This window comes from Balaenoptera acutorostrata, chromosome 10, assembly GCF_949987535.1.
Source record: "Balaenoptera acutorostrata chromosome 10, mBalAcu1.1, whole genome shotgun sequence".
NCBI classification, from domain to species: domain Eukaryota; kingdom Metazoa; phylum Chordata; class Mammalia; order Artiodactyla; family Balaenopteridae; genus Balaenoptera; species Balaenoptera acutorostrata.
The window spans coordinates 74,868,710-74,896,193 of NC_080073.1; the positions used below are offsets into that span (position 1 = coordinate 74,868,710).

General features: G+C 51.9%; 1 protein-coding gene and 1 pseudogene across 2 annotated transcripts in view; both read left to right on the plus strand.

Annotated features, from left to right (window-relative positions):
* The window catches only part of PTK7 (protein tyrosine kinase 7 (inactive)), a 60,276-nt gene that overhangs the window by 18,580 nt on the left and 14,212 nt on the right, over nucleotides 1-27,484 (plus strand). For both annotated transcript variants that reach the window (XM_007197832.2, XM_057554462.1), the window contains exons 2-13: nucleotides 17,768-18,055; nucleotides 18,445-18,547; nucleotides 18,911-19,101; nucleotides 19,197-19,347; nucleotides 20,341-20,489; nucleotides 20,739-21,005; nucleotides 24,204-24,337; nucleotides 24,493-24,628; nucleotides 24,740-24,859; nucleotides 26,158-26,307; nucleotides 26,425-26,575; nucleotides 26,673-26,800. In XM_007197832.2, the coding sequence (XP_007197894.2) occupies nucleotides 17,768-18,055; nucleotides 18,445-18,547; nucleotides 18,911-19,101; nucleotides 19,197-19,347; nucleotides 20,341-20,489; nucleotides 20,739-21,005; nucleotides 24,204-24,337; nucleotides 24,493-24,628; nucleotides 24,740-24,859; nucleotides 26,158-26,307; nucleotides 26,425-26,575; nucleotides 26,673-26,800 (1,968 nt within the window). The remainder of the gene's footprint in view (nucleotides 1-17,767; nucleotides 18,056-18,444; nucleotides 18,548-18,910; nucleotides 19,102-19,196; nucleotides 19,348-20,340; nucleotides 20,490-20,738; nucleotides 21,006-24,203; nucleotides 24,338-24,492; nucleotides 24,629-24,739; nucleotides 24,860-26,157; nucleotides 26,308-26,424; nucleotides 26,576-26,672; nucleotides 26,801-27,484) is intronic.
* Nucleotides 2,618-5,104, plus strand: LOC102997507 (60S acidic ribosomal protein P0-like; annotated as a pseudogene).

Consider the following 27,484-nt stretch of genomic DNA (forward strand, 5'->3'; position numbering starts at 1 on the left):
CAACAAGAAAACCCATAAAATACGCAGGTGTAAATCAATAGAATGGAAACTGTATGTTGAAGGAGTCAGTAAATTACACCCTTCTCTCCTCTGAATTTTAAACCAGTGCATGCAGGGAGGAAAGAAAGACAGACAGGAAGTAGACAAATGGAAATTAGTGTATCACCTTTATTTTATAGATAAAGGCTAGGTTGAGGAACAAGGTTGTAATCTGAACAGGATAAGCTTGTCTGATTCATCCCTGAATTGGGGGGGGGGGGGGGGGGGGGGGGTGTGTGTGTGTGTGTGTGTGTGTGTGTGTGTGTGTGTGTGTGTGTGTGTGTGTGTGTGTGTGTGTGTGTGTGTGTGTGTGTGTGTGTGTGTGTGTGTGTGTGTGTGTGTGTGTGTGCGCGCGCGCGCGCAGGGGGTATATTCCCCCTCCCCCAAGTGGGCAGGAGAGGAAGGATCAGAGCCAAACATACTCAGTGAGACATCACACCTCCCTGGAACTTCTGGGAGGAGGTGGAGTGAGACTCCAGTGGTACCCCCTCCACTGAAATGGGGAAGAGTTATTCCTCCTTAAAAATTCCTTTGCTCTCTGAGCTCACCGGGGCTTAATTGTTGAAGGCCCTGGACTTCTAGGGGGTGTGGGTGCCTGGGGTGTGGCTCTTCCTTTCAAGGAAAGGGCACAGCTGTCAGCTATTCCTGCTTCCACCTTCACTAACCACACTGCTCCTTTGTGGGTGCTTCCAGGACACCTGGAGAACAGAGTAGATTTCCCCCTAAAAGGCTCTCGAAGCAAAACAGGACAGTATTTAAATGAATTCCAAGACAGCTTTGCACCCAAGGGTGAAAATTCACTTCCTATTTCCAAGCCCAAATCATGTGCAAATACATTTTCTTCTGAGTAGTTAAGTAACATTTGAGAACAGGAACCCTCACTGCCCTGTTCACTGCTGTATTCCCAACACTTAGAACAATGCCTGGCACTTAGTAGGCATTCGGTAACTTAATGACCATTCTCAGGGGGGGAAAGTGTGACATGTAATGCAGAAAAGGCCTTATATTAGTGATCTTATTGATTACAGATTAATAAGAAAAAGATAACAGTAAAAATAAACAAGGAAAAAGGTAGACAAAGAAATTGAATAGAAAATTAAGCTAACCAGTGAACATACAAAAGATAGCTTTATGTTGTTAAGAACAGACTAAATGTCTTAAATGAGTTGCAGAATAAAACAAAGGATTATTTTATGTCTCTCAAATTGGCAAAGATTAATAAGTATCAACGTTGGTAAGGAAGCATAAATTGGTACAGCCTTTTTAAAGAGCAATTTGTCATTTATCAAAGCCCTGAAATTGTATTCTCTTTGGTCCAGGGGGAGTCCTGTTTCTAGGAAGCCATACTACAAGAAACATTCCCATTACCAATGTGCATAGGTGCCTGTACAGAGAGATTCAGTTGGGGCATTGTTTGTAATGGCGAAAAATTGAAAACCATCTGAATGTCCATGATTAGGGTGTTAGACAAATAGATTTTGGGTCACTGATACAGTGAAATAATATACAGTGGTTGAAATGAATGGGCCAGAACCATGTGAACAGACACGGAAAAATACCTGTGGTTAGCTGTAGGGCAAAAAAAGCAGTTTGCAGAATAGCAGGTGTTAATAGGTTGAATGGTGTCTCCTAAAAGGATATGTTCAAGTCCTAAGCCCTGGGACCTGTGACCATGACCTTATTTGGAAATAGGGCCTTTGCAGATGTAATCAAGTAAAGAGACGTCATTAAGGTGGGCTCTAGTCTTATGTGACTGGTGATGTCCTTACAAGAAGAGAAGAGACACAGTTGCGCACAGAGGGAAAAAGGTCACGTGATGACGGAGGCAGAGCTTGGAGTGATGCAGCCACAAGCCAAGGAGCACCAAGGATTGCCTGCAACCACCAGAAGCTGGGAGAGAGGCGTGGAACAGACTCTTCCCAGAGCCTCCAGAAGGAACCAGCCCTGCCGACACCTTGATTTTGGACTCTGGCCTCCTTAATTATGAGAGAATAAGCTTCTGTTGTTTTAAGCCACCCAGCTGTGGTGATTTGTTACAGCAGCCCTAGGAAACTAATAGACCAGGTATGACATTATCCCATAATCATGCCTTCTGTGAAGGTACCTGCTACTCTCTCCATGACAAAGAGCTTCTTCAGGCCATTTTCTAACCTAACGACCACCTCCTTGGAAACAGGGACTCACTGTGTTGGTGATTTATTTTTGTCCAGGGACAGCCTAAGCTGGGTAAACTTGGATTTCACCTCCTTTGCCTGCTCCACCCCTCACAAACCAGTGTCCTCGTGGCCTTTTGCTGTGTTCCCTCTCATCATCCCTTAAACTCTGAGCATCTGGAATTACCCTGAGTTCGTGTTTTGTTTTTGTGCTGCTTTTTCTATTTGCCAAGCCCCGTTCCTTCTTTTTTTTTTTTTTTAATTTTTTAATTTTTTGGCCACGCTGTGTGGCATGTGGGATATTAGTTCCTTGACCAGGGATTGAACTCGTGCCCCCTGCATTGGAATTGCAGAGTCTTAACCACTGGACTGCCAGGGAAGTCCCCAAGCCCCGTTCCTTCTTAAAATCTTGTTTTGGAGAGCCTTCTTCCAGGATGCTTCTCTGCCCCCTTATACCCTCACTCTGAGTTAAAAGCCTGCCTTGTGCACCCACCCATCGTGCACCCACCCATCATGCTGTGTGATAATGCGGTAAAGCCTAGTGATGATGATAGGTTTTCCTTTGGAGCCAGAGGACCAGAGATTTGAATCCTGCATTTGTCACTTACTAGCTGTGTTACCTTGAGCAAGTGGCTTTACCTTTCTGTGCCTCAGTTTCCTCATCTGCATAACGGGGGTCATAGTACCTACCTCACTGGCTGGTTGTAAGCATCAACAGTGGGGTTAAAGTTCTCGCAATAGTGGCTGGTACGAAGTAAGCGGTCAGTAAGCCTTTGCTATTGTAATTATATGTTTACTTGTCTGACTCCCCCACTAAACAGAGATACTTAAAGGCAGTAATTGTATTTTTCTCTCTCCGTCCCCAGTGTCTTGCAGAGTACTTGGCACATGGTAGGCATTAAATAAATGTTTGTTGAATTAATAATGATAATTAATGTAATTGCCGACCAGGATCCCATATTGTGCTCAACTCTGTTTGGATCCACATCCTGCAGGGGCCAGTGAACCCACTACAGATCAGCTGGTATTTCCCAAGCTCCTCCAATGGCCAAGGCGTCCACAGTGGAGGGGATGGAAGAGTGCACGTCCAGTCCCTGACCTCAGGGAGCTGAGAATCTGGTGGAGAAGATGGTGGAAGCGCACGAAACGTTAACAACAACAATATTAGGTCTTAATAACCGTTTGTGGGAGCAACAGAAGAATGTGCATTCACAGTTAACTATTTCAGGCCTTGTTTTCCAAATTCCTTCTAGAGAGCTTCTTTTTTTAAAAGTAAATTTATTTATTTATTTTTGGCTACTTTGGGTCTTCGTTGCTGCGTGTGGGCTTTCTCCAGTTGGGGCGAGCGGAGGCTACTCTTCGTTGTGGTGCATGGGCTTCTCATTGCGGTGGCTTCCCTTGTTGCGGAGCGTGGGCTCTAGCCGTGCAGTCTTCAGTAGCTGCAGCACGCGGGCCCAGTAGTTGTGGCTTGCGGGCTCTAGAGTGCAGGCTCAGTAGTTGTGGTGCACGGGCTTAGTTGCTCCGTGACATGTGGGGTCTTCCCGGAGCAGGGCTTGAAACCTTGTCCCCTGCATTAGCAGGAGGATTCTTAACCACTGTGCCACCAGGGAAGTCCCATAGAGAGCTTCTTTTTAATAATGAAACATAGATCTGGAGGCTTCGTCAGGGTCAGATTTGATTTTTTTTTTTTTTCCAGGTATACTTTCTCAGTAGGCACATAACATCTGGTTGTCTCTCTGGAATTAGCAGCCGTCAATAATCATTGCTAGATCCAGTATTTCATTAGGGGCTATAAAGTGGTGATATTCTATTTATCAGCTGGAAACTTCTATAAAGATAAACCGCCCCTTATTAACTGTTTGGTTACCCTGAGGTATAGCTGTTCACGAAAGGGAAAGTAAATGCTTCTTGACCAGTTTTTAAAATAATGAGCCTCTCGCCAGGCGTCCTCGAGTGAGTGACATCGTCTTTAAACCCTGCGTGGCAATCCCTGACGCACCGCCGTAATGCCCAGGGAAGACAGGGCAACCTGGAAGTCCAACTACTTCCTTAAGATTATCCAACTTCTGGATGATTATCCGAAATGCTTCATTGTGGGGGCAGACAGTGTGGGCTCCAAGCAGATGCAGCAGATCCGCATGTCCCTCCGCGGGAAGGCTGTGGTGCTGATGGGCAAGAACACGATGATGCACAAGGTGATCCGAGGGCATCTGGGAAACAACCCAGCTTTGGAGAAACCGTTGCCTCACATCCGGGGGAACGTGGGCTTTGTGTTCACCAAGGAGGACCTCACTGAGATCGGGGACATGCTGCTGGCCAATGACGTGCCAGCTGCCGCCCTGCAAAGTCACTGTGCTGGTCCAGAACACTGGTCTGGGCCCCGAGAAGACCTCCTTCTTCCAGGCTTTAGGCATCACACTAAAATCTCCAGGGGCACCATTGAAATCCTGAGTGATGTGCAGCTGATTAAGACTGGAGACAAATTGGGAGCCAGTGAAGCCACGTTGCTGAACATCTCCCCCTTCTCCTTTGGGCGGGTCATCCAGCAGGTGTTTGACAATGGCAGCATCTGTAACCCTGAAGTGCTTGACATCACAGAGGAAACTCTACATTCTCGCTTCCTGGAGGGTGTCCGCAATGTTGCCAGCGTATGTCTGCAGATTGGTTACCCAGCTGTTGCATCTGTACCCCATTCTATCATCAGTGGGTACAAGTGGGTCCTGGCTTTGTCTGTGGAGACTGATTACACCTTCCCACTTGCTGAAAAGGTCAAGGCCTTCTTGGCTGATCCATCTGCATTTGTGGCTGCTGCCACCACTGTTGCTCCTGCTGCTGCAGCTGCAGCCCCAGCCAAGGTTGAAGCAAAGGAAGAGTCGGAGGAGTCGGACGAGTATATGGGATTTGGTCTCTGACTAATCACCAAAAAGCAGGCAACTCAGACGGCTTTATTTGTGAAACAAGGAAATAAAGGCGGCTTACGTCTCTTACCAAAAAATAAAATAAAATAAAATAAAATGAGTTGGTTTTCTAGCATCCTTCAAAAGTGACCAATGGAGGGCTTTGGGCTCTTTTTTTTTTAATTTTAAAAACATTTTTTTAATTTTTAATTTTTTAAATCTTATGATTTGGCATTACCGGTGTCTTTTTAAAAAATTTTTATTGGAGTATAGTTGATTTACAATGTTGTGTTAGTTTTAGGAGTACAGCAAAGTGAGTCAGTTATACATGTACATATATCCACTCTTTTTTTAGATTCTTTTCCCATGTAGGCTATTACAGAGTACTGAGTAGACTTCTCTGTGCTATACAGTAGGTTCTCATTAGTTATCTATTTTATATATAGTAGTGTGTATATGTCAATCCCAGTCTCCCAATTTATCCCTCCCCTCTGGGCTCTTTTGTTTTAAACATCATTATGAACTCACAGATTTTAAACTTACCAGTGTGTTAAGGCCATGTGGTTCTTAGCCTTATGAAGCTTAAAAGGTCCCTTCTTGGCCTCGCGGGAGCCTCTTCAAGCTGGCCCTGAACCTTTTGATGTGGCCCTTTGCTCATTTCCTTGTATGATAAGATGTTCCAGGTTCATCTGGCACATTTCCTGCCCAGACCTGGAATCAGGTACTTCTCCAAGGAAGAAGGGCATGAATTTTTTAGGATATTGGTACAATATTACCAAACCACTTTCCAGAAGGACATTATTATCATTTACACTCCCATCTGCAAAGCATGAGGACCATTTTCTCCATATACTCAACCAGTGTTGAGTGTTATTTTAAAAACTTGGCGTTCATTTGATAGGGCAGAATGATTTGCATTTCTTATTTGCATTTATGTTCCAATTTGCATTCATTAGGTTACTGGTGCGTTGGAATGTTTTCTTATATTTATTAATCATTTATATTTGTTTTGAGAAGACATGCTGTTTTGACCACGTTACTATTAGAATTTTAGTAGTTATTATGATTGATTTGTAACTGTATATCAAGGCCAGCAGCCCCTCTTCTGTCAATTGCTAGAAACCATTTTCCTAATTGGTCGTTTGCCATTGAGAGTTGTTTACAACTTCTATTTTATGTAGTCAGATATTTTCCTTTATAAAGCAAAGAATTTTCCAGTCCTCTCTCATTGGGGACTTACAGGGTCAGAAAACTGAACCCTAAAAGTTAGCTCCAGGCATTAGTTGGCACCTAAACATTCACTGTGCCGTCCTCACCTAACTACCGTTGGGTCCCTTGAGGCCAGAGGCCTGCCTCATTCCAACATGGTCTGGATCCATTTTCACCCAGACAGACTCGCTCTGACTCTTCTTCATATTGAAGGTGGGGGAGTGACTGAAACGATGAACAACTGCTAATCTGGGCACTGCCTGGAGGTTCCCGGGGCAGTGGGCCAGAGAGCACAGAGGTCCCAGCAGTCAGCTGCTTCCCAGTGGAGCCCCACTTAAGTGACCCGCTCCAAGGCTCCATGGGGCAGCCGTGGGACAAAGTTTTGGACCCCAGGGTCTGTTCAGAACCTATACACCCACATGGCAGAGATTGAGTGGGTGGCGAGTCAAACAGGGCAGTAGGCAGCTCCAAATGGTCTGCGTGAGAGGGATGCCGACCAAGGCCTACACTGGGTAAGAGGTGGTTGTCATGGGACGGAGGCCCTTAAAAGATTAAAAAAAAAAATCTCGAACATAATAATGATGAGCAAGAATGGCTAAGAGCCCAAACTCACATGATACTTAATACGTGCCAGGCACTGTTCCAAACACGCTACATTGCTTAACATGTGAATTTACTTTTCTCAAGCCTGGGAGGTAGATACTGTTATTAGCACCATTTTATAGCTACAGAAACGGAGACACCGAGAGGATAAACAGCTTGCCCAAGGTCATATGCTCGGTAAGTGGGAGAGGAGAATTGAAGTGCAGACAGTCTGACTCCAGACTCTGAGCTCTTGTCGCATCTCCGTCCTGCCTGTACACTGTGAGCCAGGGCCTTAAAGTGGTGCAGCTCTTCAGACTTCCCAGGGGGCATTTCATCCCTGCAGGATAAGGAGCAGCTGGCTTTACAGATGGGGAAACTGAGGCCTGAAGGACAGAGTGATTTGCTCAGAGCCGTCTGTGCAAGTCAGATGCAGGTCTTTCTGTAGGTGACACTCATTTGGCATCAAAGTCAAACTCTTTGAACCTCCTAGGAACAGAATTGCTCTTAGACAGGTACAGACAGTGGTTGCCTTTTCCCTTTGAGAGGGCTGACCCCTCTGGGGTCTGGTGAACAGAGGGGGTCTTACTTAGGACTTGCCTGGGCTCCTGAGGGCTGTGGAGGCGGGCCTGCTCTCGGGATCTCATGGTCTGAGCCCAGGCTGGCGGTTTCTGGAAGTTGACTTTGCCCTTGTGTGAGGAGCAGCAGAGTGTGTTCCAGGAGCACCAGGACTGCAGGGTCAGGGGTTCTGGAAGAGTTGGGTAGAAAGTGCCCTGCTGTCTTCTTGCTCCTGGCCTAATGGCTCAGACCATTTTTAGATGTCAGGAAGTGTAACAGTATGGTACATTTATCTTGGTGAATAATGGATGAGCCCAGGGAAGGTACTGTATTTTTCCTGGTGAATTATTTACCAGGAGCCTCTCATTTGAGGCTCTCCACGATGGGTGGTCTGAATCTGGTCTGAATCGGGTGTATCTAGAGTCCCTCCCGACTCCTCTCACTCCCCCGGTCTCCCAGCTACAGGTTCACTGTAACCTTCCGTGTCTAGTGTTACACTGGGCAGCCCCATGGCCTATAGCCAGGGACTCTCTGAGTTTGGAGTCCCTGTGGCCACTGGGTTGGGTGTCAGGAGGGAGTGGGGAGGACCCTCCCTACTAGAGATGCAGGGAAAGCCCTGTGGGGGGTTTACTTGGCCGGGGGAGGGGGGTGAAGCTGGGGTCAACGTGGGGCTGGGGGCTGCTCTACAGGCATGGGGAGCCTTTTGTGTGCTTACGTGTGTGTGTGCACATATGTGTGCTCTGGGTCTTTGTTTTTCTTGTCCCTTTCTCTGGGTCTCTCTAGGACTGTATGTTACTCTCTGTGTCTCAGTTTGTCTCTGTCCGTGTCTGGCTGTTGATCTGGGTCTCTCTGTGTCTCTCTGTCCCCATCCCTCCCCCCTCCCTCCCTTCCTCTGCTCCTCCCTCCCTTCCCCCGCCCACACCATCAATCTCCCTCCAGCCCGCTTTTTCTCATCTTCCTGTCTCCCTCTGTCTTTCTCCATCAGTGTCTGCTTCTCTCTCTTTCTCTCTGCGTGACTTTAGAGGCCTGTAAGAGGCACCTCCTGGGATGGAGGGACAGCCAGTTCCAGACTTAAGTGAAGCCAGATCTTGGTACCTTCCAGACCCTGACTTCAAGATCGACAGAGTAGGCATAAAATAAACTTTAGGTCTTTGTCATTTTTTTGGCTATTCAGTTATTGCATCAGCCACTCTTAGGGGCTTTTTTTTTCTTTAGCTATTTGTGTGTGCTTTATGTTTTATAACACCACCCCACCCCCCGGCCCCCAAAAGTCAGTTATCCCTAGGCTTTAAGCATCTGGTAATGTGTTGCAAGTTTTTGGTGCTTTTAAAAATAACTTACAAGGAATTGTTTCTGTCTGTTATTCATCAGATTGTATTTTTTTCATCTGTTGTTACTGATTTGGAGATTGAAATACATATTTTGCCATCTTTAGCCAGAATGCTTTTTCAGAACAGCTGATTTTTCAAAAACGACTCTTTTTTGGTTATTTTCTTTTAAAAAATAAAGGAGCAAATCATCAATGATGCAGTTAAGAAATAAAAGAATAAAATTGGTTTTGTCTTACTAGAGAGTTTATATTTTAAGCTGTAAAGTGAAGTTTATAAGGAGTCTAGGAAATGTCTGATGCTTTGACTCTAATTAAGCAGCTGGCCTGCCTTCCCCTCCCCCTCTCTGTCCCCTGACCACACCCTCCCCCAACTGGGCAAGCATCAGTTACATCTGAGTGATGTTGGAGCAGTGACCATGGCCACAGTAGTCGACCCCCACCTCCAGATAGCTCCCCCCTCCGACATTTTTCCAGCCACACATGGTAGCAGAGGTGGCTGAGGGAAGGGCTTTTGATGGCAGCAGCAGATCTACCTTCAGAAAAAGGCAGTGGGCACTGTGCAAAATCCTGCCCCCCACACCCCTCCCCAGCAGCCTAGAGGCGAGGAGGGCGCCCTTGCCTCTTGAAGATACTGGCTCTTCCAAACCGCCTCCTTCAGTCTGGATTCTTCTCTTTGTGTTTCAGATTGAGGCTTAAAGCCTGGAGCAACCCTTTCCCTGGAGAGAAGGGTTGGTTTCCAGAAGCAGCTGTTGGTCAGACAGGTGGAGAAGGAAAGAAAGGAAGGCTGGGAGAGGGGCACTTGGAGGACGGTGTCCGGCTCCGACTCTTGGGCCCTGCCTTGTGCCCTGGCCCCGCGGGGATGGCCAGGCTGCCGAGGGCCGCGTTCATCTGCACATGTGTTCGGCATCGCTGCGTGTCATCGGGTGTGTGGTACATGCAGCCCATTGCTGCAGGCCCTGGGTGGCTCGTGCTTTCCACATCACACATAGCAAAGCGATGTCCTCACATTCCCCACTCTTGTCTGCTCCAGGAAGTGGTTTGCAGAGCACTTCTAAATATAAAAGTATGAGACTGCCTCTTTCTCTTATCCCTTTGGAACCAGCTGAGGGCCAACCTCTTTAGTCACTTTTGGGGTTTGGTGGGAGGAGGAAGGGGCACGGGAGAAGCTGGGGGTGTGCGCCTGCATGCGTGTTTCCCCAGGCTCTGCTGATACCCATATGCGTGCGGGGGCACAGCGTAAGGCTAGGTGCAGTGCTGGAGGCCCGGGCAGGGTGCCGGGGCAGACAGAGAGGAGAGTGTAGGCTCAAAGACTGATTTTCAAACTGTGGGCAGCTATGTTCAGCCACTTAACTTGTTTTCAAAAATTTCATTTTCTTCTTGCTTCCCCAGACCCAACAGTATGTTCTTCTACTGGGAAAAACAGCAGGATGTAGGTGATGGCCACAGGGAAGGCAGTTCAAAACATAGTGCTAAATGGAATAAAGTGAGAGGCAGAATGAAAGATAATGCAAGACCATTTATATGGGCTAAAAATAGCCGCACACGAAACAGCAATCACATTTGACCAGAGCACATACAAAGAGAGGATCTACCTCTAACAGGACAGAATGGTTGTTGGGGGGACTTGGATAAAAGGGAATAAAGTGAAGGAAATGAAGAGCAGCCAGTGTGGCAGCGTGGAAAGAACACAGATGTGGGAGCCAGACAGATCCAGGGGCAGTTCCCGACCCCGCCATTACTGGGATAGCCTTGACCCCAGTTTCCTCCTCTGTGAAATGAGGCTGGTCCGTGTGGAGGGTTCTTTGGATGAGAAATAATGCGTCCATGTAATAAGGGCCGGCAAGAAGCAGACGGTCAGAGTAGCTAAGGCAGCGCTGACTGATGGAACTTTTTGTGGGGACAGAACTGTTCTACGTCGGCGCTGTTCAGTACGGTGGCCGCTAGCCACATGCGGCTCCCGAGCACTAAAAATATGGCCAGTGGAACAGAGGCAATGAGTTTTCAGTTTTGTTTCATTTTAATTAAGTTACATTTGAATAGCCCCATGTGGCTAGTGGCTGCCATATTGGACAGAACAGGCCGAAGGGATATTTTACCGTATTTAGGAGCCAGGGAGGATTTTCCCTCATTGAGTGGAGTTGAGGCCACTCCACCTAAAGGACAGGGAATCATGTTCTCCCTGCATAGGGAGTTTAGGGTGTGTGCCTCAGAGATGAGTAAAAAGAGCTCAGAAAACGGAGTCTCTCAGAGTTTTCTGAGCCTGTCTTGAAAATTAATAGATGAAGTCAGGTCCAACCAGTCTCCAGACTGTCATTTAGTTTGCCGTCTGCTTGCACAAGAGAGACCGTGGGACGCTCACCCCCAGGCTCACCCTGGCACTGTTCTTGCTGTGGTGTCCCTGGGCCCCTCCCCACTGTACCTGGGAGGAAGACCTGGTTGGGGCCTGGGTCTGGGCCCCCCTAATGAATGGCTGTGGAACCTGCAGCGAGTCCCTTCCCATCTTCTCTGGATGATGAGGGGCGGACTCTTTGACCCCTCTGGGGTCCCTGAACACACCATCTGAGCATCCCTAAAGTCTTCCTGGGCCTGAGCTCCTGGCTCATTTCCCAGTCTCGTGGTCCAGCAGCCCCATTGCCTTCCCCGCAATGTAGATTATTTCTGCAGGCCGCTCACTGGCGTCTTCAGGAGACAGCTGGCTGCTGTCTCTCTCTCTCTCCTTGGAGCTGAGAATGGGCATAGAAGGTGCCCATTCAAGCTCACCTTGAGCTTGCAGTCTAGCTTGGAAGATATGGCTCTTGGTCACAGCACAGGCGGGCATATCAGGGGTGTCACGGGCAGTGAGCTGTGAGTGCAAGTGTGTGGCCGAGGCAGAGGCGGGATCTCCTGGGGAGGCAGGATGCAAGCTGAGCCGCGGGAATGGGAGTAGCTCTTCAGCAGTGATGCTGGGTCCCAGTTTGCAACTCCCAGCTGCCTCTAACTGCACACCTGCCATTTATAGCATCACTTTTAATCCCTCCCGGGGCTGGCCCTACATGTGGTGTGTGGGCTTTAGGGGCCGGCTGTGCAGCTGGAGGCTGGGGGGCAGGAAGGGGACTCTGGGGAGGGAGCCCTTTGTTTCTGTAACTGCCTCTCAGGCTCAGTGCCAGCGAATCCAGGACTAGGTCTTGGTGACTGTCCAGTCACATCCTTTCAGTTCTCTAATTTTACATATAATAAAACTACCTGGTGGCGGGTGGTGGTTGGTCAGGGTCACCCTACTTGTTAGGGATTGTATCGAGACTAGAACCCAGGTCTCTCTACCCCATGTTCCTTCTGCCTGATCACACCACCTCACTCTGGCTGAGCTTTTAATTTATTGCCACTTCCTTGGAGACATCGCAGGCATCTGAGGGTTACTAAGGGCAAGAGATGTGTCCTAGGTATGGCCCTCTGAACCCCAGCAGAAGACCAGCTGGAGGGAGGGTCAGGTGGTGTGTCTGCTGGCTGAGGAGCTTCTTAAAGCACATCTCCCAACCGGTGTATCTGCCCCTCTGGGCTCGGATGCCGCATGATACTGGACACGAGGACCCGCTTCTGCCGTCAGAGGTTGATCTTCCCCCTCCAGGGCCTCCCAGGAGTGGGCCGGGCAGGGCTGAGTTGTGGTTTTCATCTAAGGTAGAAGAGCTGGCCCGCTAGGTTGTTTCTGTGCTAATCCCTGGTGATTTTGTTCTGTTTCTCTAATCCGGATGTGGGAGCCTCTCCAGATATTTACAGTTAAATCCCAGGACAGGAAAACTCAGCTGGGTCCCTGGCTCTGTTCCCTCCCGCATGGCTCCAAGCGAGGGCTGTGATGGCTTGTGGAGGGATGCGGGGCTGCTGTCAGCGAACCTGGGGCCTTCTGTAGACACTCGGGAGATGGGGCCGAGGAGGGGGGCAGCTAGAACTTTGTGCTCTGCCTCTGGGTCTCTGAGTCAGCTGTGGTGGATTTTCAGCAACCCTCTGAACCCTGATTTTCTGGGGCTTATCATCAAACAGGGTTGTTGGTGCTAAAACCACATGTGGTATATTGGTGATGGACTGGTGGTGGTGGTGGTGGGGACATTCCAGATCCCCAGATTCACAAACCCCACTGCAGCCTTTTGTGTTCCTGCCGGCCCAGGTGAACTGGGGAGATGACTGGGCTTGCTGTTCATGCAAACGACTTGTTCTTACAGAGACTGAGATTTGTTCCTCAAAAAAATGACGCATGCCTATGAGTCGTGGACCCTTGGAGTGTCCCAGAGCAACTGAAAGTGTACCAGTTAGACCCTGAAGGCCAAGGGCCTGTGGTGCATTGGCCCCTTGGGGAGGAGAAGTGGGGCAGGGACCCTGGTACCCCTGGGGCCTCTCATTTGGTGTCCTTAGAGTTTCCCCATGGAGGGGACCTGTGAGCAGGGCCATCCTCGTGTGGGTGAGGAGGCCTGGGGCTGCTCTCTTTCCTGGAACAGAGCATTTGTGCCTCTCGGGTTGAGGGCTGTCTCTCCTGGCCTGTGTCCTGATGCTGTCGCCCCAGATGGGGCACAAGAAGTTGGCAAACCTCTCCCTCAGGGGACCAGATGCCCAATAGGAGCTGTCTTGGCCTGTGCTCTCGAGGTCATCTGGGAGGCAGGATGTCCCCACAGGGACGTGGGTCCTGGAACCAGGGACTGAGTCTTGGGTATGGAGGAGTCAACTTCCCGCCTGTGGCTGGTTGGCCTCGTGTGTGAGAAAGGTCACAGTCACTCGTCATTACACACATCCGTGCAGAATGCCCATGCCAGGGCCACCCAGGGTCATCTTGGTACCTCTGCCTGGTCCCAAGGCAGCTGTCCGAAGGATAGAATTTCTTTAGTAGGAGGGAGAGAAGGTAGATGGAATCAACTGGTCAGGTTTGGCAGGTTCTGGGACCTGTACAGATTCAGGGGTTGTCTTTCCAAGACCAAGAGGACTAGTCTCTGGGAGACAGGTAGTTGAGTGGCCCAGATGGTTACTTGGACCGAAGTAGCTGAAATTATCAGAGCAGAAAAACTTCCTGCTGCTCTCTGCTCTCCATAAAATCATGTTTACACATGTGTGTGCGCAGATGCACACGTATATACACGTGGGTCGACTGGGCCTGGAGCCCAGAGAGCATCAAGGAAGGCGGGCACCAGACCAGACGCTTGCTGGCGGGTGGGGAGCGGGAATTGGGCTGCTGCCCACACAGCCCTTTCTCAGGGGGCTGGGGCCAGGGGCCAGGGCGCAGGCAGAGTGAGTGTCTGCATATAGATGGCTGTTGAGGAGCCAAGGAAATGGCTTGGAAGATGTCCTTATTGGGTATTTGCAGTGCCAGCTCTGTTGGGGTCGTGCCTGATGTGGGCAGATGACTCTGCCTGCCGGTCATGGTGCAGTGCTTCTTGAGCCCACCATGCCCTCCGTGTGCTCCGGGCTGTGCTATAGGCTTTGTGTTTATGAACCCACTTAGCCTCACACAGCCTGAGTGGTAGGCTTGTGGTCCTCATTTCATGTCAAGGGAGAGGCCAGCGGAGGTGACATTGCTAGGGAGCGGCAGGGCCACTGGCTGCTGCTATGCTGAGCGGCTTCCTTGAGGGGCACGTGGGCCAGGTGTTCCGTGAGGGCCTGGGTGTAGAAGGTGTGATGCACGGAGGACCGGACTCTGAAAGGGGGGCGGCTTTGGGAAGCCCAGGACCGGTGTGCTTCCAGAGCGGGCCTTCCCCGGACCACAGCCCTGGGGGGCATCCTCAAGTCAGGTGGTGTAGGGACAGGGAAGTGCAGGGGACTGTGCCACCTTGAGACAGGTACTACCTCGATCCCCAGAGCCTTCCTCCTTCTCTGTCATTCAGCCGAAGCTTCTGAAGAGTCCCTCACTTCCCAGCCCCTCCCTGTCTGGAGTCTGGCATTTCTGCCAGGGGCTCCTCGGTCTGCCCGTTTCCCCTCAAACAAAACAACAGACCAGCCTCTCCTGCAGACCATGCAGACGGCCAGACTGGGCACAGTAAACGTGGGTGCCGCAGCACTGGGCCAGGCTCCTGCGTGAGAAGCCTGCTGGCCAGGGGTGTGGGCTCAGAGCAGGGGCTGGGGTCTTAGAGGAGGCCTGGTGGCCGCCCTCCCTGCCTTCTGTAACATCTAAAGTCTGCCCCAGCCAAGCACTAACCAGGACCTGCTGTGAGCTGACGTCAGGACAGAGGGCCCCGCGGGGCCGGCTTTGATGTTTCCCAGGCCCTGTCTTGGGGGTGCGGTGGGGGCTCTGAGTGGCAGTCTGGGAATGCAGCGTTTCACCACAGCTCCTGCAGCTCCAGCCCCGGGACAGGACGGGATGCTGGAGGCTGAGCTGGGGTCCCTCTGAGTCATGCCATCTCTTCTCCCAGCTCAGGTTTCTGTGGCAAGTGGTCTGTGGTTCCTGCAACCCCACAGCCGCTTTCCCTCCATCCTACCCCCCACCTGATGATCCCTTCCCATCTGGGGTCTGAGATGGTGCTGGGCCTTGCCTGGGGGGAGCTTTCTAATATCCCTAAAACTCGAGTCCTCGGGCAGGATGGGTGATAGTGGTAAGGACCACGGTAGCCGCCCGCCGAGCGAGCTCATCCAAGGCACTTCACACGTGTTACTGCGTTTTCGGGTCACGACAGCCTCATGGGAGAGGCAGAGGAAGCTGGGGCACGGTCTGTGTTCCTTACGCAAGGTCAGGCACACCGAGTGTGATGGTCAGGATCGAGTCGGACCTGACTGCAAACGCTTAACTAACGCTCCTGTGTGTGGACGAGACTCCTGGCCCCCACTGTGTCTGGAGAAGCTGAGCTGCGAAGTGGGGAGTCATCTACACTTTGAGGCGGATGATCTCTCTCTGGTCTTTGATGAACATCTTTGGTTCTGGGTCGAGGGTCCCAAGATTTGGGTGAGTCACGTTTGCAGAGGCCCGCTGAGGCCTCGGCGCGAGGCTGCCCATCTGTGTCAGGATTGGGGGTCGGGAAGTGTTCCGGACACGCCTGTGTCCGCCAGCTCTTGCCCCACACTTCCTCTGAGGTCACCTCAGTTCAGCTAGTGTTCGCTGAGTGCCTTTGTGAGCCTGGCGTTGTCTGCAGGAGGTGTGTCTATCTCACTACCTGGCTGCGGGGAGTGAGGTCCCATTCTGAGATCAGATACTTCCAGGATTGGTTTTGAGTTCCTGGGCGGGGCTTGGAAGAGCGTTTGGTATGGAGTTGGCCTCCTTGGGTCATGGTCCTGGCTCTGCCACAAATTAGCTGTTTGATCTCGGGCAAATCCCTTCATCTCTCTGGACCTCAGTTGACCCACCCATCTGTACTACACAGGGGTTGTACCAAGTTGCTCAGCGGGGTCAGGACCGCACTCCTGTGCAGAGATTGGAAGCGAGCGGGAGTGTTTGGGTTGTTAGGGTGACTGGGTGCAGATTTGCTAACTTGCACAGTGGGTGGGGTAGCCCAGCGTGGTGGAGAATTGTCCCATCCAGAGAGCCAGCAGGAACCCAATGAGAAGTAATGCGGGAGCTCCCAGCCCCTTTCAGCTCTTTGTGTCTTGCGGGCCGGCCCCTCTGGAATGCTGGGAAGCGGACCAACATCAGGTCAGCCCCTCCTCTGGGCCCAGCCCTGGGGGATCCTGAACTTGTCTTGAAACTGACTTTATGAGGAGACAGGTTCCTGTGCCCTAAAGAACCAAACCCCCCTCCCCCCGCTCCGCCCAGGGACTTGGAAGAGTGCTCTTTGGGCCAAGATCAGTCTCCAGTGGTTTGGGATGGGATGGGCAGGACCCCATTAGCCTCTTCCTTCCTGCCCTTGCTAGGCCCAGTTTGGCCAGAGGCAGAGCCTGCTTCTTCACATAGCAGCCCCAGGTGGCTTGTTGCTTCTTCCTGGAGGGGCAGCACATCCTCCTCTGTGCCATCACCGGCCCCCCCCCACCCCAAACTCCCCAGGCGGCTGGTGTCCCGGGCTCTGCAGCTCCGGGCCTCTGCAGGGCGCCCACGTGGACCAGGAGCAAAGCCCAGTGTATCATTCCTGCTTGGTAACTATGCCACCTGTCTGGCCCTGCCCTCCGCCTCCCCAGCCCATCTGCCGCTCTGCAGAGGCTCTTCACTCTCCCCTTTGTTTGGCTACAGTTCCACCTTTGATTGCAGGGCCCCTTCCTCCGAGGGTGCCTCCCTGACCCCTGCCAGAGCTGAACTGTAGCCATGCAGGAGGGGGAGTGGATTCAGGTGAAAACCTGGGACCACTTAGCTCACCTCTCACCTAGCACAGAAGAGCCAGCCTTGGCCACAGACGGATCCTTAGGGATGGAGAGAAGGACGTGGGGGTGGCCCTGGCATGTCTTTGGTAATAATGCCAGTTCAAGAGAATATTGGCTTCTCCTGTGATGGGACGGGTTCTCCCAAAGACGCCCCTGGGGAATGCTGGGCTGCAGAGTGGTCTGTGGATGGGATTCAAAGCCACCTCCCTGACCTGTGGCCACCTCTGATGCTGGACCCTCAGCGGGTATGTGAATGCCAGTAATCCTTCCAAGAAGTTCTTTGGATCATGATTTAACTTTGCTCAGTGTCCTGCATTCTGAAGATGGTGGGAGGGTTGCTTGCTAATGTTCCCCACTCCTTGGTCTGGCATTTCCTATGATCTGGTCCCGCAGCTCCAAGGCCCTCTTCCTCTAGGGAGTGTCCCATGTGGCATTAATCCCCTCCTTCCCCTAGTCCTTGGGGCTCCCTCCCTCTTCGGTGTTCTAGAGGCACTGACTGCCCACATCATTCATTTGGCACGAGCTTTGCCTTATCCTGTGTCCACCTCCACACTAGCGTCCTGGAGGGTACTGCATCTTTGTATCCTGCGGAGCGCCCAGCACAGTGTAAACGTTCCTCAGTGGACACTTGGCAATTGTGGTCTCATGATCCTTCTCACTTGCACTTATTGGACGTCTCCTGTGCACAGGACAGTGGGTGACCTGTGTTAGAACAGTGGCTGCTGCTCCCCCTGACCCTGCCTCTCCCGTGTCCCCATCTGCAGGTGCCCAGGCAACCATTGTCTTCATCAAGGAGCCATCGTCCCAGGATGCGCTGCAGGGGCGCCGGGCGCTGCTCCGCTGTGAGGTCGAGGCCCCAGGCCCAGTGCACGTGTACTGGCTGCTGGATGGGGCCCCTGTCCAGGACACCGAGCGGCGCTTCGCCCAGGGCAGCAGCCTGAGCTTCGCAGCTGTGGACCGGCTGCAGGACTCGGGAGCCTTCCAGTGCGTGGCTCGGGATGATGCCACCGGAGAGGAGGCCCGCAGTGCCAATGCCTCCTTCAACATCAAATGTGAGAGCCGGAGGCTGTGCCCGCCCCCCCCCCTCTAGACCCTCAACTCCTGAGCCCTGTGGGACTCCTCCTTTGCCTCAGCTTCTCCCATTTCCAGTTGAATGGGGCAGGGAGAATGCAATTGGGGTCAGCTCTCTGCTTGTGTGGATAAGAGGAAGTTAAAAAGTTTTAATTTTTCCAGAATTTATTTCTTTTCCCCTTCAAGTCTTGAACCCATTGATCTGCCGGATACTTTTGCAAATGGCAGGAGCAGTGAGGCAGTGTGGCCCAGTGTCTCTTGGCTCCAGAGCCTCCAGGTTCCATCGTTTCCTGCTTGTCCTCCTTCTCCTCTGCTTTCTCACCCTTGCTCTGCCCCGCCCCTCACTCTGCAACCATGGCCTCTGCTCCAGGGATTGAGTCCGGTCCCGTGGTCCTGAAGCATCCAGCCTCGGAAGCTGAGATCCAGCCACAGACCCAGGTCATGTTGCGTTGTCACATTGATGGGCACCCTCGGTAAGGAGACGTTGAGGATGGGGAGGGAAAGGGTTATTCTGGACTGACAGGGCTGTCTCCCCAAACTGTGGGCTCTGCCACTGCCCCTGCCCCATGCTGCTCCACACTGGGCCCTGGTCACCAGAGAAGGGGCAGCGTTGTGCTGTGGAGCGATCCTGGACTCTGGGAGCTGGGAAATCTAGAATCTCAGCCAGATTCTGCCCCTGAATTGTGTGCCTTTGTGCAAGTCACGGTCCCTCTCCAGGCCTCAGTTTCCCCATTTGTAAACTGAGGGGTCCAGCCCTGACCCTCTGATTCTGGCGCTCCTTACCGGCTACCTGAGAACCCCCTGCCCCCCTGCTGCTGACCCCCTCGGCCCCTCAGGCCCACCTACCAGTGGTTCCAAGATGGGAGCGCCCTGTCTGATGGTCAGAGCAACCACACGGTCAGCAGTAAGGAGAAGAACCTGACCCTCCGGCCGGCCGGCCCTGAGCACAGTGGCATCTACTCCTGCTGTGCCCACAATGCCTTTGGCCAGGCCTGCAGCAGCCAGAACTTCACCTTGAGCATTGCTGGTGAGCCTGGGGCGGGGATGGAGAAGGTGAGTTGGGAGTGGGGGAGGGGCCTCCCCTCCTTGCCTGCTCATGTGTCTGTGCCTCCCTCACCCCAGATGAGAGCTTTGCCAGGGTGGTACTGGCTCCCCAGGACGTGGTAGTGGCAAGGAATGAGGAGGCCATGTTCCACTGTCAGTTCTCAGCCCACCCGCCCCCAAGCCTGCAGTGGGTCTTTGAGGATGACACTCCCATCACTAACCGCAGCCGGTAAGGCATCTGGCAGCAGCTTTCCAGTATGGTGATAAAAGTTGTATATGGTTCTCTAAAAGGGAATGAAGTTCTTATCACAGATATCATAGATCTATACGTGTATTACTTCGACTTTCCAGCAGATGGCAGTAGAATGTCTTCCTGTTACAAAATGAGTCCAACAAAGGGAAGGGTCTCCAGGAAGGGCATCTTTTTCCAGTTCCCACAGACAACACTGTATGAGCCAGCGATGGCGCTGCTACTTTCTCCCCTCCCCTTCTGCCCACATAGGTCTTCTGGGATGGGGGTGTAGAGACCCAAGGATGGAGGGACACAGGGGACCTGGGGGATCACAGCCTGGACAGGAAGGTCCCGGAGGGCAAGGATACCTTACTTACACACATGCACGCACACGCACATTTTTTGGAAGAAGCAAACATTACCAGAAGGTGCTGGGAGGTGTCAGGCCCTCTATAGGGACTTCTGTCCTCATCCAGGCCCTATGAGAGCAGAGCCACTGTGTGGTGCCAGGTGTGGCCATGGTCCTTTGGAGGTGTGGCTCCCTAGGCTGTGGGCTGGGATCCCGCCTGGCTGCAGCCCTGAGGACATCATCAGTAGTCCATCTGGTGCGTCTGAGGGACTTGTGGTGCTGGAGCTGCTGCTTTACCAGCAGGCGTATCTTGACTCAGCGGGAAGGTGGCCCCTCTGTCTCCACATTGATTGCTTGCTGCCTCCCACTTGCACTGCTGCTCGCCTGGCTGCCCCAAAGCTGCGTCTCTTGTAATTAGAATACACACCTCCACATACACACGAACAAGCGCACGCACACACGTGCACACACAGGCACACACGCACACACCAGCGTGGCGTGTTGGCTTCCTTCTCTCTACCCTGTTCCTGGTTGATTCCTTCCTGCATATCTGACCTGTGCAGGATGGGGTTCCACTGGCTGCTCTCCAGAAGGAGGCCTGTGGGCCACTCCTTTCAAATAGCACTCTCTCCCCTCCACAGCCCCCCGCACGTTCGCAGAGCCACGGTGTTTGCCAACGGGTCCCTGCTGCTGACCCAGGTCCGGCCGCGCAATGCAGGGGTCTACCGCTGCGTAGGCCAGGGCCACAGGGGCCCTCCTGTCATCCTGGAGGCCACTCTCCACCTGGCAGGTGGGTCCCTGGGTCTGGGGTGCCGAGGTGGGAGCTGCCTTCAACGTTGTGGGCATGTAGAGATTTAGGCTCCTGTTTCCACTCAGAGCAGCTTGGAGGGCAGAGGGAGGAAGAGGATGCTGGGGTTGGAAGAGGAAACGCTGAAGGTCACGGGGAGGGCTCGTGCTGGAAAGGGCAAGGCTTGCTGCGGGAGAACATCAGGTACCCTGGGCCCCACAATAACCAGGCTGTCTGCTCCCATCCCTGCAGAGATTGAAGATATGCCACCATTTGAGCCACGGGTGTTCACGGCTGGCAGCGAGGAGCGTGTGGCCTGCCCTCCCCCCCAGGGTCTGCCGGAGCCCAGTGTGTGGTGGGAGCACGCGGGAACCCGTCTGCCTGCCCACGGCAGAGTCTACCAGCAGGGCCATGAGCTGGTGTTTGCCAGCACTGCTGAGAGCGATGCTGGTGTCTATACCTGCCATGCGGCCAACCTGGCTGGTGGGCGGAGACAGGATGTCAACGTCACCGTGGCCAGTGAGCACCTTTGCCCTGAAGGGCGAGGCGAGGAGGGGAGCCCAGGTCCCAGGAGGTCTTAGGCTCTGGGTGTGATGGATAGAGGCTTCCCTGGTGCTCACCTGAGGCCCCGCCTCAGCTCTGAGCCCTGCCGGCTTGGGAACCAGTCAGCCGCTGGGAGGTGATATTAGAGTGGACAGTGGCAAGCCAGGCACAGAGGTTGGGGTGCCAGAAAAGTGGTCCTCTGGCTGCAGAGGACAAAGCAACGGAGTGGGAGTCTTGAGACCCAGGTCCCACTCTGTCCCCAGTGCATGGAATGACCATGGGTAGAAAGTCACCTGCCTTGCCAGGGGTCAGTTTCCTCATCCATAAAATAGGGCTTAATAACTCACTACCTTCCCTACTAGATGGCCAGAAAGATCAGTGAAGTAGATAAAAAAGATTTTTCCTTTTCTTTTTTGGGAAGGTGATGTGTCGGAGTTATATGTAGTAATTATTTTATTTGTTGTTATACTTTCCAGATTTCTACAGTGAACATATGACTTGTGAAATAAATGATAAAGACCTATATACCCTTGCTACAGGCATAGAGATATACTTATTTACACCATGCCTGTGTCAAACGTTTGTGATAATTTAAAAGGATATCTGAGACAAATTCATACACACACACATACTATTTTGCAACCTGCTTCTTCCATTTACCTCTACATCTTTCCAAGTAGGTAAATTGCAAAAATTCAGAAAGATTTCAAACATGAAAAGAGCTTTGTACACTTGTAAGTTGTGATGGTATTATTCCCATTAAGATACTAAAACCTAGGAGACATGCGCTTTCGTGCTCAGGTACCTGGTTCAGGTGGGAAGCTGCAGCACCCAGGTAACATGTGCTCAGGACACTTCCACAGCGACACGCAGACAAATGCAAGCAGCCACGATCAGCCTTTCTCCAGTCGGGATCTGTTGTTCACCTGTTTTATTGGGGATGCTTTTAAAAATGCAGAATCTGGGACCACACTCCACATCTCCTGCCCCCAGCCTCTCTGGGGGTGGGCCCAAAGAGTGTTTAACAAATGCTCCAAGTGAGGCATATGCGTGCTGGAGGTCGGAGTGCTGGCTTTGATCAGTCTTTTGACAGGCACCAACAGTGCCCTGTGCCTGCACTACTCCCCGAGAAGAAGGCCTGTGGAGTTAGAGTACGTGACGCACACAGGGCTGGACTGGTGCGAAGGGGTAGGGGGTACAGTCCGGAGGAGGGAGGACTCCATCCCTGCATTCCATCAACAGATTTATCGAGTGCCTTCTTTGTGCTAGGCACTGCTCCCAGTACTGGGAATGCAGCAATAAACAAAGCAGACAAAAATCCTTCCCCTTGTGGAGTTCGTAGGCTAATAGGAGCAACAAAGCAAACAAGGAAAACAGTTGAATGAACAAATACGTGATTTTAGGTGGCAGCAGAGCCATGAAGAAAAATAAAATAGGGTAAGTGGCAGAGAGACGGCATGAGGGACAAGGGGAGTTTAGAGAAAATTTCTTTAGAAGGTGGTATTTGAGCTGATGCTTAAATTAAAGAGGGAACCACGTGGACAGGCCCTGAGCAAAAAATGGGCTTGTAAATTGAAGGGACAGCAGTAGCCTGTGTGGCTTGTGTTGAATAAGTGATGGTGAGTGTGGTTGAGGTTGTCTGAGAGGCAGAGATTAGATCTTATGAAGCTTTGTAAGATCATGGTAAGGACTTTGGCTTGTAATACAAGTGTACCAGTTATCTACTGCTGTGTAACAAACCAGTCCAAAACTTGAAACAATAGCCACTGATTTGCTCATGATTGATTCTGTGGGTATGGTTCAGCTCCATGTGCTGTTGGCGGCAGCTGATACATCAGCTGGTGGCTGGCTGTTCCCTGATGTCCCCCCTCAGGTGCCTCGCTCAGTCTGGCAGTTGAGGGAGGATATCGATCAGGGTGCCTTGGTTCCCTTCCACACAGCCACTCCAACAGACTAGCTCAGGCTTCTCACGTGGAGGCTGGGTTCCAAGAGTGCAAAAGTGGTTGCTGCAAGCCTTCTCAAGGCATTAGCTTAGACACTGTCCACTATATTCCATTGGACAGGGCAAGTCACAGGCCACCCAGATTCCAGGCAGTAGAGAAATAGACCCTGCCTCTTGATGGGAAAGTGGCAACGTCACATTACAAAGAGAAGCAAGAGATGGGAGGACTGTTTAAAGCCATCTTTGCAAAGTCTGCCCCACCAAGTCAGAGGATGAGAAGTCCTTGCAGGGATTGAGTGTGAGAGTGACATTTTCAAAAGGTGACTCTGGCTATTCTGAGAAGACTAGACTGTTAGGGGCAAGAGTCTAAACAGGAAACCAGTTAATAGATGACTGTAATCATCTAGGGGAGGTGTTTAAGGGGCTTGAACAGAGGTGGTAGCGGTGGAGGTGGGAGGTGGTGAAATTTAGGATACATTTTAGAGCTGAGGTAGATGAGGTTTGTGTAGAATGAATGTGATGGCGGGGGAAGCCATAGAGAGAGAAGTCAACTAAGTTTTTGGCTTATACAGTTGGCTGGATAGTGGTGCTATTTACTGAGATAGAGAAAACTGAGATGAGCAGGTTTGGGGAGAAATTGAGCATTCTCTTTTGCACGTATAAAGCCTGAAGTGCCTATTAGATATCCATTTGGAAACGCTGGTACTATTTGCAGGTCTGAAGTTCATTGGGGGGAGGTCAGGAGCCAGGCTGTGTATTTGGGACTCATCCACTTGGATAGTACTGAAGGCCGTGGACTGGATGAGATCATTCAGGGGATGAGCATGGCTAAAACGGAACAGAGATTCAAGGACTGAGCCTCGGAACGTTATGGCGTAATAAAGAAAGCAAGGATTTTGGAGTCATGCAGACCAGAGTTTTCAATCCTCTCTCTGTCATGGATTAATAAATCACCATTACTTCTTTGAACCTCTGTTGTCTTATCTATAAAATGGGTATAAAAATAAATACCTTGGGGGTATATTGTGATCATTAACTAGGATAATGTTCAAAAGGTGCCGGCACATGGGCCTTCACTAAGGGGTAATGGCTGCAGTTATCACCGGAGCAGACAAGGGTTTCTAAACTCAGGGCCGGGGTTGGCGGGGAGGGTATTAGAATTTCTTGGGATTGGATCTGTTGGTTTTGCAGATGTGTTGGTCAACCTTCTGTTTCCTCCCTGTCCCTCTAAGCTGTGCCCACGTGGCTGGAGAAGCCCCAAGACAGCCAGCTGGAGGAGGGCAAGCCAGGCTATTTGCATTGCCTGACCCAGGCCACACCCAAACCCACAGTCTCCTGGTACAGAAACCAGATGCTCATCTCTGAGGTGAGAACGGGGATTACTGCTGGGGGGGGCGGGGACACCGAGTCCTCTGTGCTCACCTCCAAGGCCCGCTTCCCCCCACCCCGAGGCTGCCCCCAGGGAGATGATGGTGGGGGGCAGGCCGAGACCCGCTCTCAGGCACGTCTCCTGTGCTGCAGGACTCGCGGTTCGAGGTCTTCAAGAACGGGACCTTGCGCATCAACAGCGTGGAGGTGTACGACGGGACGTGGTACCGCTGCATGAGCAGCACCCCCGCTGGCAGCATCGAGGCCCAGGCCCGCGTCCAAGTGCTGGGTGAGCTGGCGCCTGGCCTCCTGGGCAGGAGAGGACCAGGGAGGGAGCAGCAGGGTCCAGAATCTTCAGGCCTGCCGCCTCAATTCCTCCCCTTTTCCGCTACTGAAACAGAAAAGCTCAAGTTCACACCACCGCCCCGGCCGCAGCAGTGCATGGAGTTTGACAAGGAGGCCACGGTTCCCTGCTCAGCCACAGGCCGAGAGAAGCCCACTATTAAGTGGGTCCGGGCAGGTGGGTACTGTGTGAGCATGGGGTGGGGGGCAGCAGGCAGTCCACCGGTCAGATGTATGCCTGTCTGAGGACCAGCTGAGTGCCCGAAACTTTGGGATAGACAAGAAATGTAGGGGCCGATTTCTGGTCCAGTTAGAAAAAAAAAGCCAGACACAAAAGAGGTCAGGTTACAGCATTAGACAACATATAAGACGACTCAAGGCAACAAATGATTGGATTGGTCCAGACAGGGCCGTAAAGTCCTTCTTTCCCCCTTTTCAAAATAGTCATCCTTTCCAACGTAAAAGTAATCCTTTAGAAAATTTTGGCAGAAAATAATGCATAATCCCACCATCAGTCATCTCTGGGTGTGTACCTTTTTCTGTGTACGTCTTTCTGTTTTTACATAGCAGTTTTACTGTACATATAATTTTCACTTATTATACTTCCATGAGTAAGTCATGCTTACTATAGAAATGGAAGATGCAGATAACTGTATGTAATTTTATCTATTTTTACTTAACATTATCAAGCATTTCCCCGTGGTTTTGTACATAAACATTGGTTTTGATGATTGCAATAATATTCCAATGATTGGATTCACTGTAATTTACTTAAATATCCCCTAAATGTTGGACATTTGAGTTGTTAACCACCCTCCCTTCCTCCCTCCCTTTCTCTGTCTCTCTCTCTCTCTCTCTCTCTCTCTCTCTGTCTTTTTATTGCTGCAGTAAACATCTTGAGGCAGAATTTTTTCTGGACTTGGGTTTATTTCCTTTGGGAAAGATTCCCAGAAATGGAATAATTATGTATAAAAGGGTATGCACATTTTTACAACCCTTGATGTGAATGGCCAAATTGTTTTTTAAAAGGTTTTTACATTCCCATTAACAGTGAGAGAGAGTGGGGTTGTAGATTCTGAGCAGCAAGTGGGCTGTCTCTGCTCAGGTGTCTGGGGGAGCTGTCTGTGGGGGGTGGGACTCAGAATGGGTGGGACGATGGCAAAGAGCAGGAATGGGTTCTAGGAGTGGAGAGTGACAGGCAGTGAGGGTGAGAGCAAGGCAAATTCCAAGCCCAAGCAAAAGTCCAGTTTGGTGGAAGTGGAACGTTTTACAGGGCAGTAGAAGGACGTGAGACTGAAAAATTAGAAAAGGAGTAAGTAATAGGGACTCCCAATGCCTGGCTCAGGCGTTTGGATCTTGTCTGTGAATAGCCAGGAGCGATGGCGTGTTTTTCAGTAGAGGTGAGTGACTGAGGGCATTGCTGGCCACCCATGGGACTCTGGTCCATCCCATCATTCCCCAATGTTGCCCCTGTAGATGGGAGCAGCCTTCCAGAGTGGGTGACAGACAACGCCGGGACCTTGCACTTCTCCAGGGTGACCCGCGATGATGCTGGCAACTACACTTGCATCGCCTCCAACGGGCTGCAGGGCCAGATCCGTGCCCACGTCCAGCTCACCGTGGCAGGTGCGACCGCGCAGGGTGCTGGGGCTGGGGCTGGCGGGCCCTGTGGGGCAGCTGCCTGCACCCCGCCAGCCCCTTTGCTCAGTGCTCCCTGCCCCTCACCGGGCTCTTCCCATCCAGTGTTCATCACCTTCAAGGTGGAGCCGGAGCGCACGACCGTGTACCAGGGCCACACGGCCCTGCTGCGGTGCGAGGCCCAGGGGGACCCCAAGCCACTCATTCAGTGGAAGGGCAAAGACCGTATCCTGGACCCCACCAAGCTGGGACCCAGGTAGGCTGTCTCCTTCCCACACCCATCCCGCCTCTCCTGCAGCCCAGTCTCCCTGGAGCTGGCCTGGTGGGCAACGCTGTGACTTCTCTCCTGGCAGGATGCACATCTTCCAGAACGGCTCCCTGGTGATCCACGATGTTGCCCCCGAGGACTCGGGCCGCTACACCTGCATCGCGGGCAACAGCTGCAACATCAAGCACACGGAGGCCCCCCTCTATGTCGTGGGTATGGGACCCGGAGGGGTGTCCTGCACAGGAAGTGGGGGCACCTCACTTCTTTCTCATCCTTGTACTCATTGGCCCCTGTACACAGAAGGCATGAAACCATTTTTGCGGTGGGTGCGGGCATTCAGCTGTGTCCCCTCCACCGGGCCACCTCACGGTCAGTCTCAGGTTCCTTGCCTGGACCTGGGCTCTCACTTAAACATCCCATGGCTAGTGGGTGTGTGTCTGTTCCGGGGGAGTCAGGGGGATGGTGCCCTTGTCCTAAAATGCTTCCTCCCAGGTCTCCCTACAGGTCCCTGGGTGAGCGGGGAGGGGATCAGGCCAGGATGCAGCAGCACAACTTTCCTTTACCCTGGAGGCCCAGAGAGGATGATGTGTCAGGTGAAACACCCTGACTAGGGTCAGGGACTTGGGGTTTGGGTCTGGCCTCTCTTGCTAACCATCTCTGTGCCCTTGCAGGTGTTATTTCCTCCCCAGGGGCTTTTTTCTCTGTAAGGTGGGAGTGGTTTAAATGAGAGGTTTCAAACTTTTTTTGGTTTAGCAGCAGAACTGGTTTTCTAGACAAAGTTTTATGTGGAACTTTAAATGGGTAAGGTGAAGTGACAGCCTCCTTGGTTGAAGCCACTGGGTGTGTGTGAGAGTTGGGGGATCCTGCATGGCCTCCCCCTTGGGCCTCTCTTCCTCC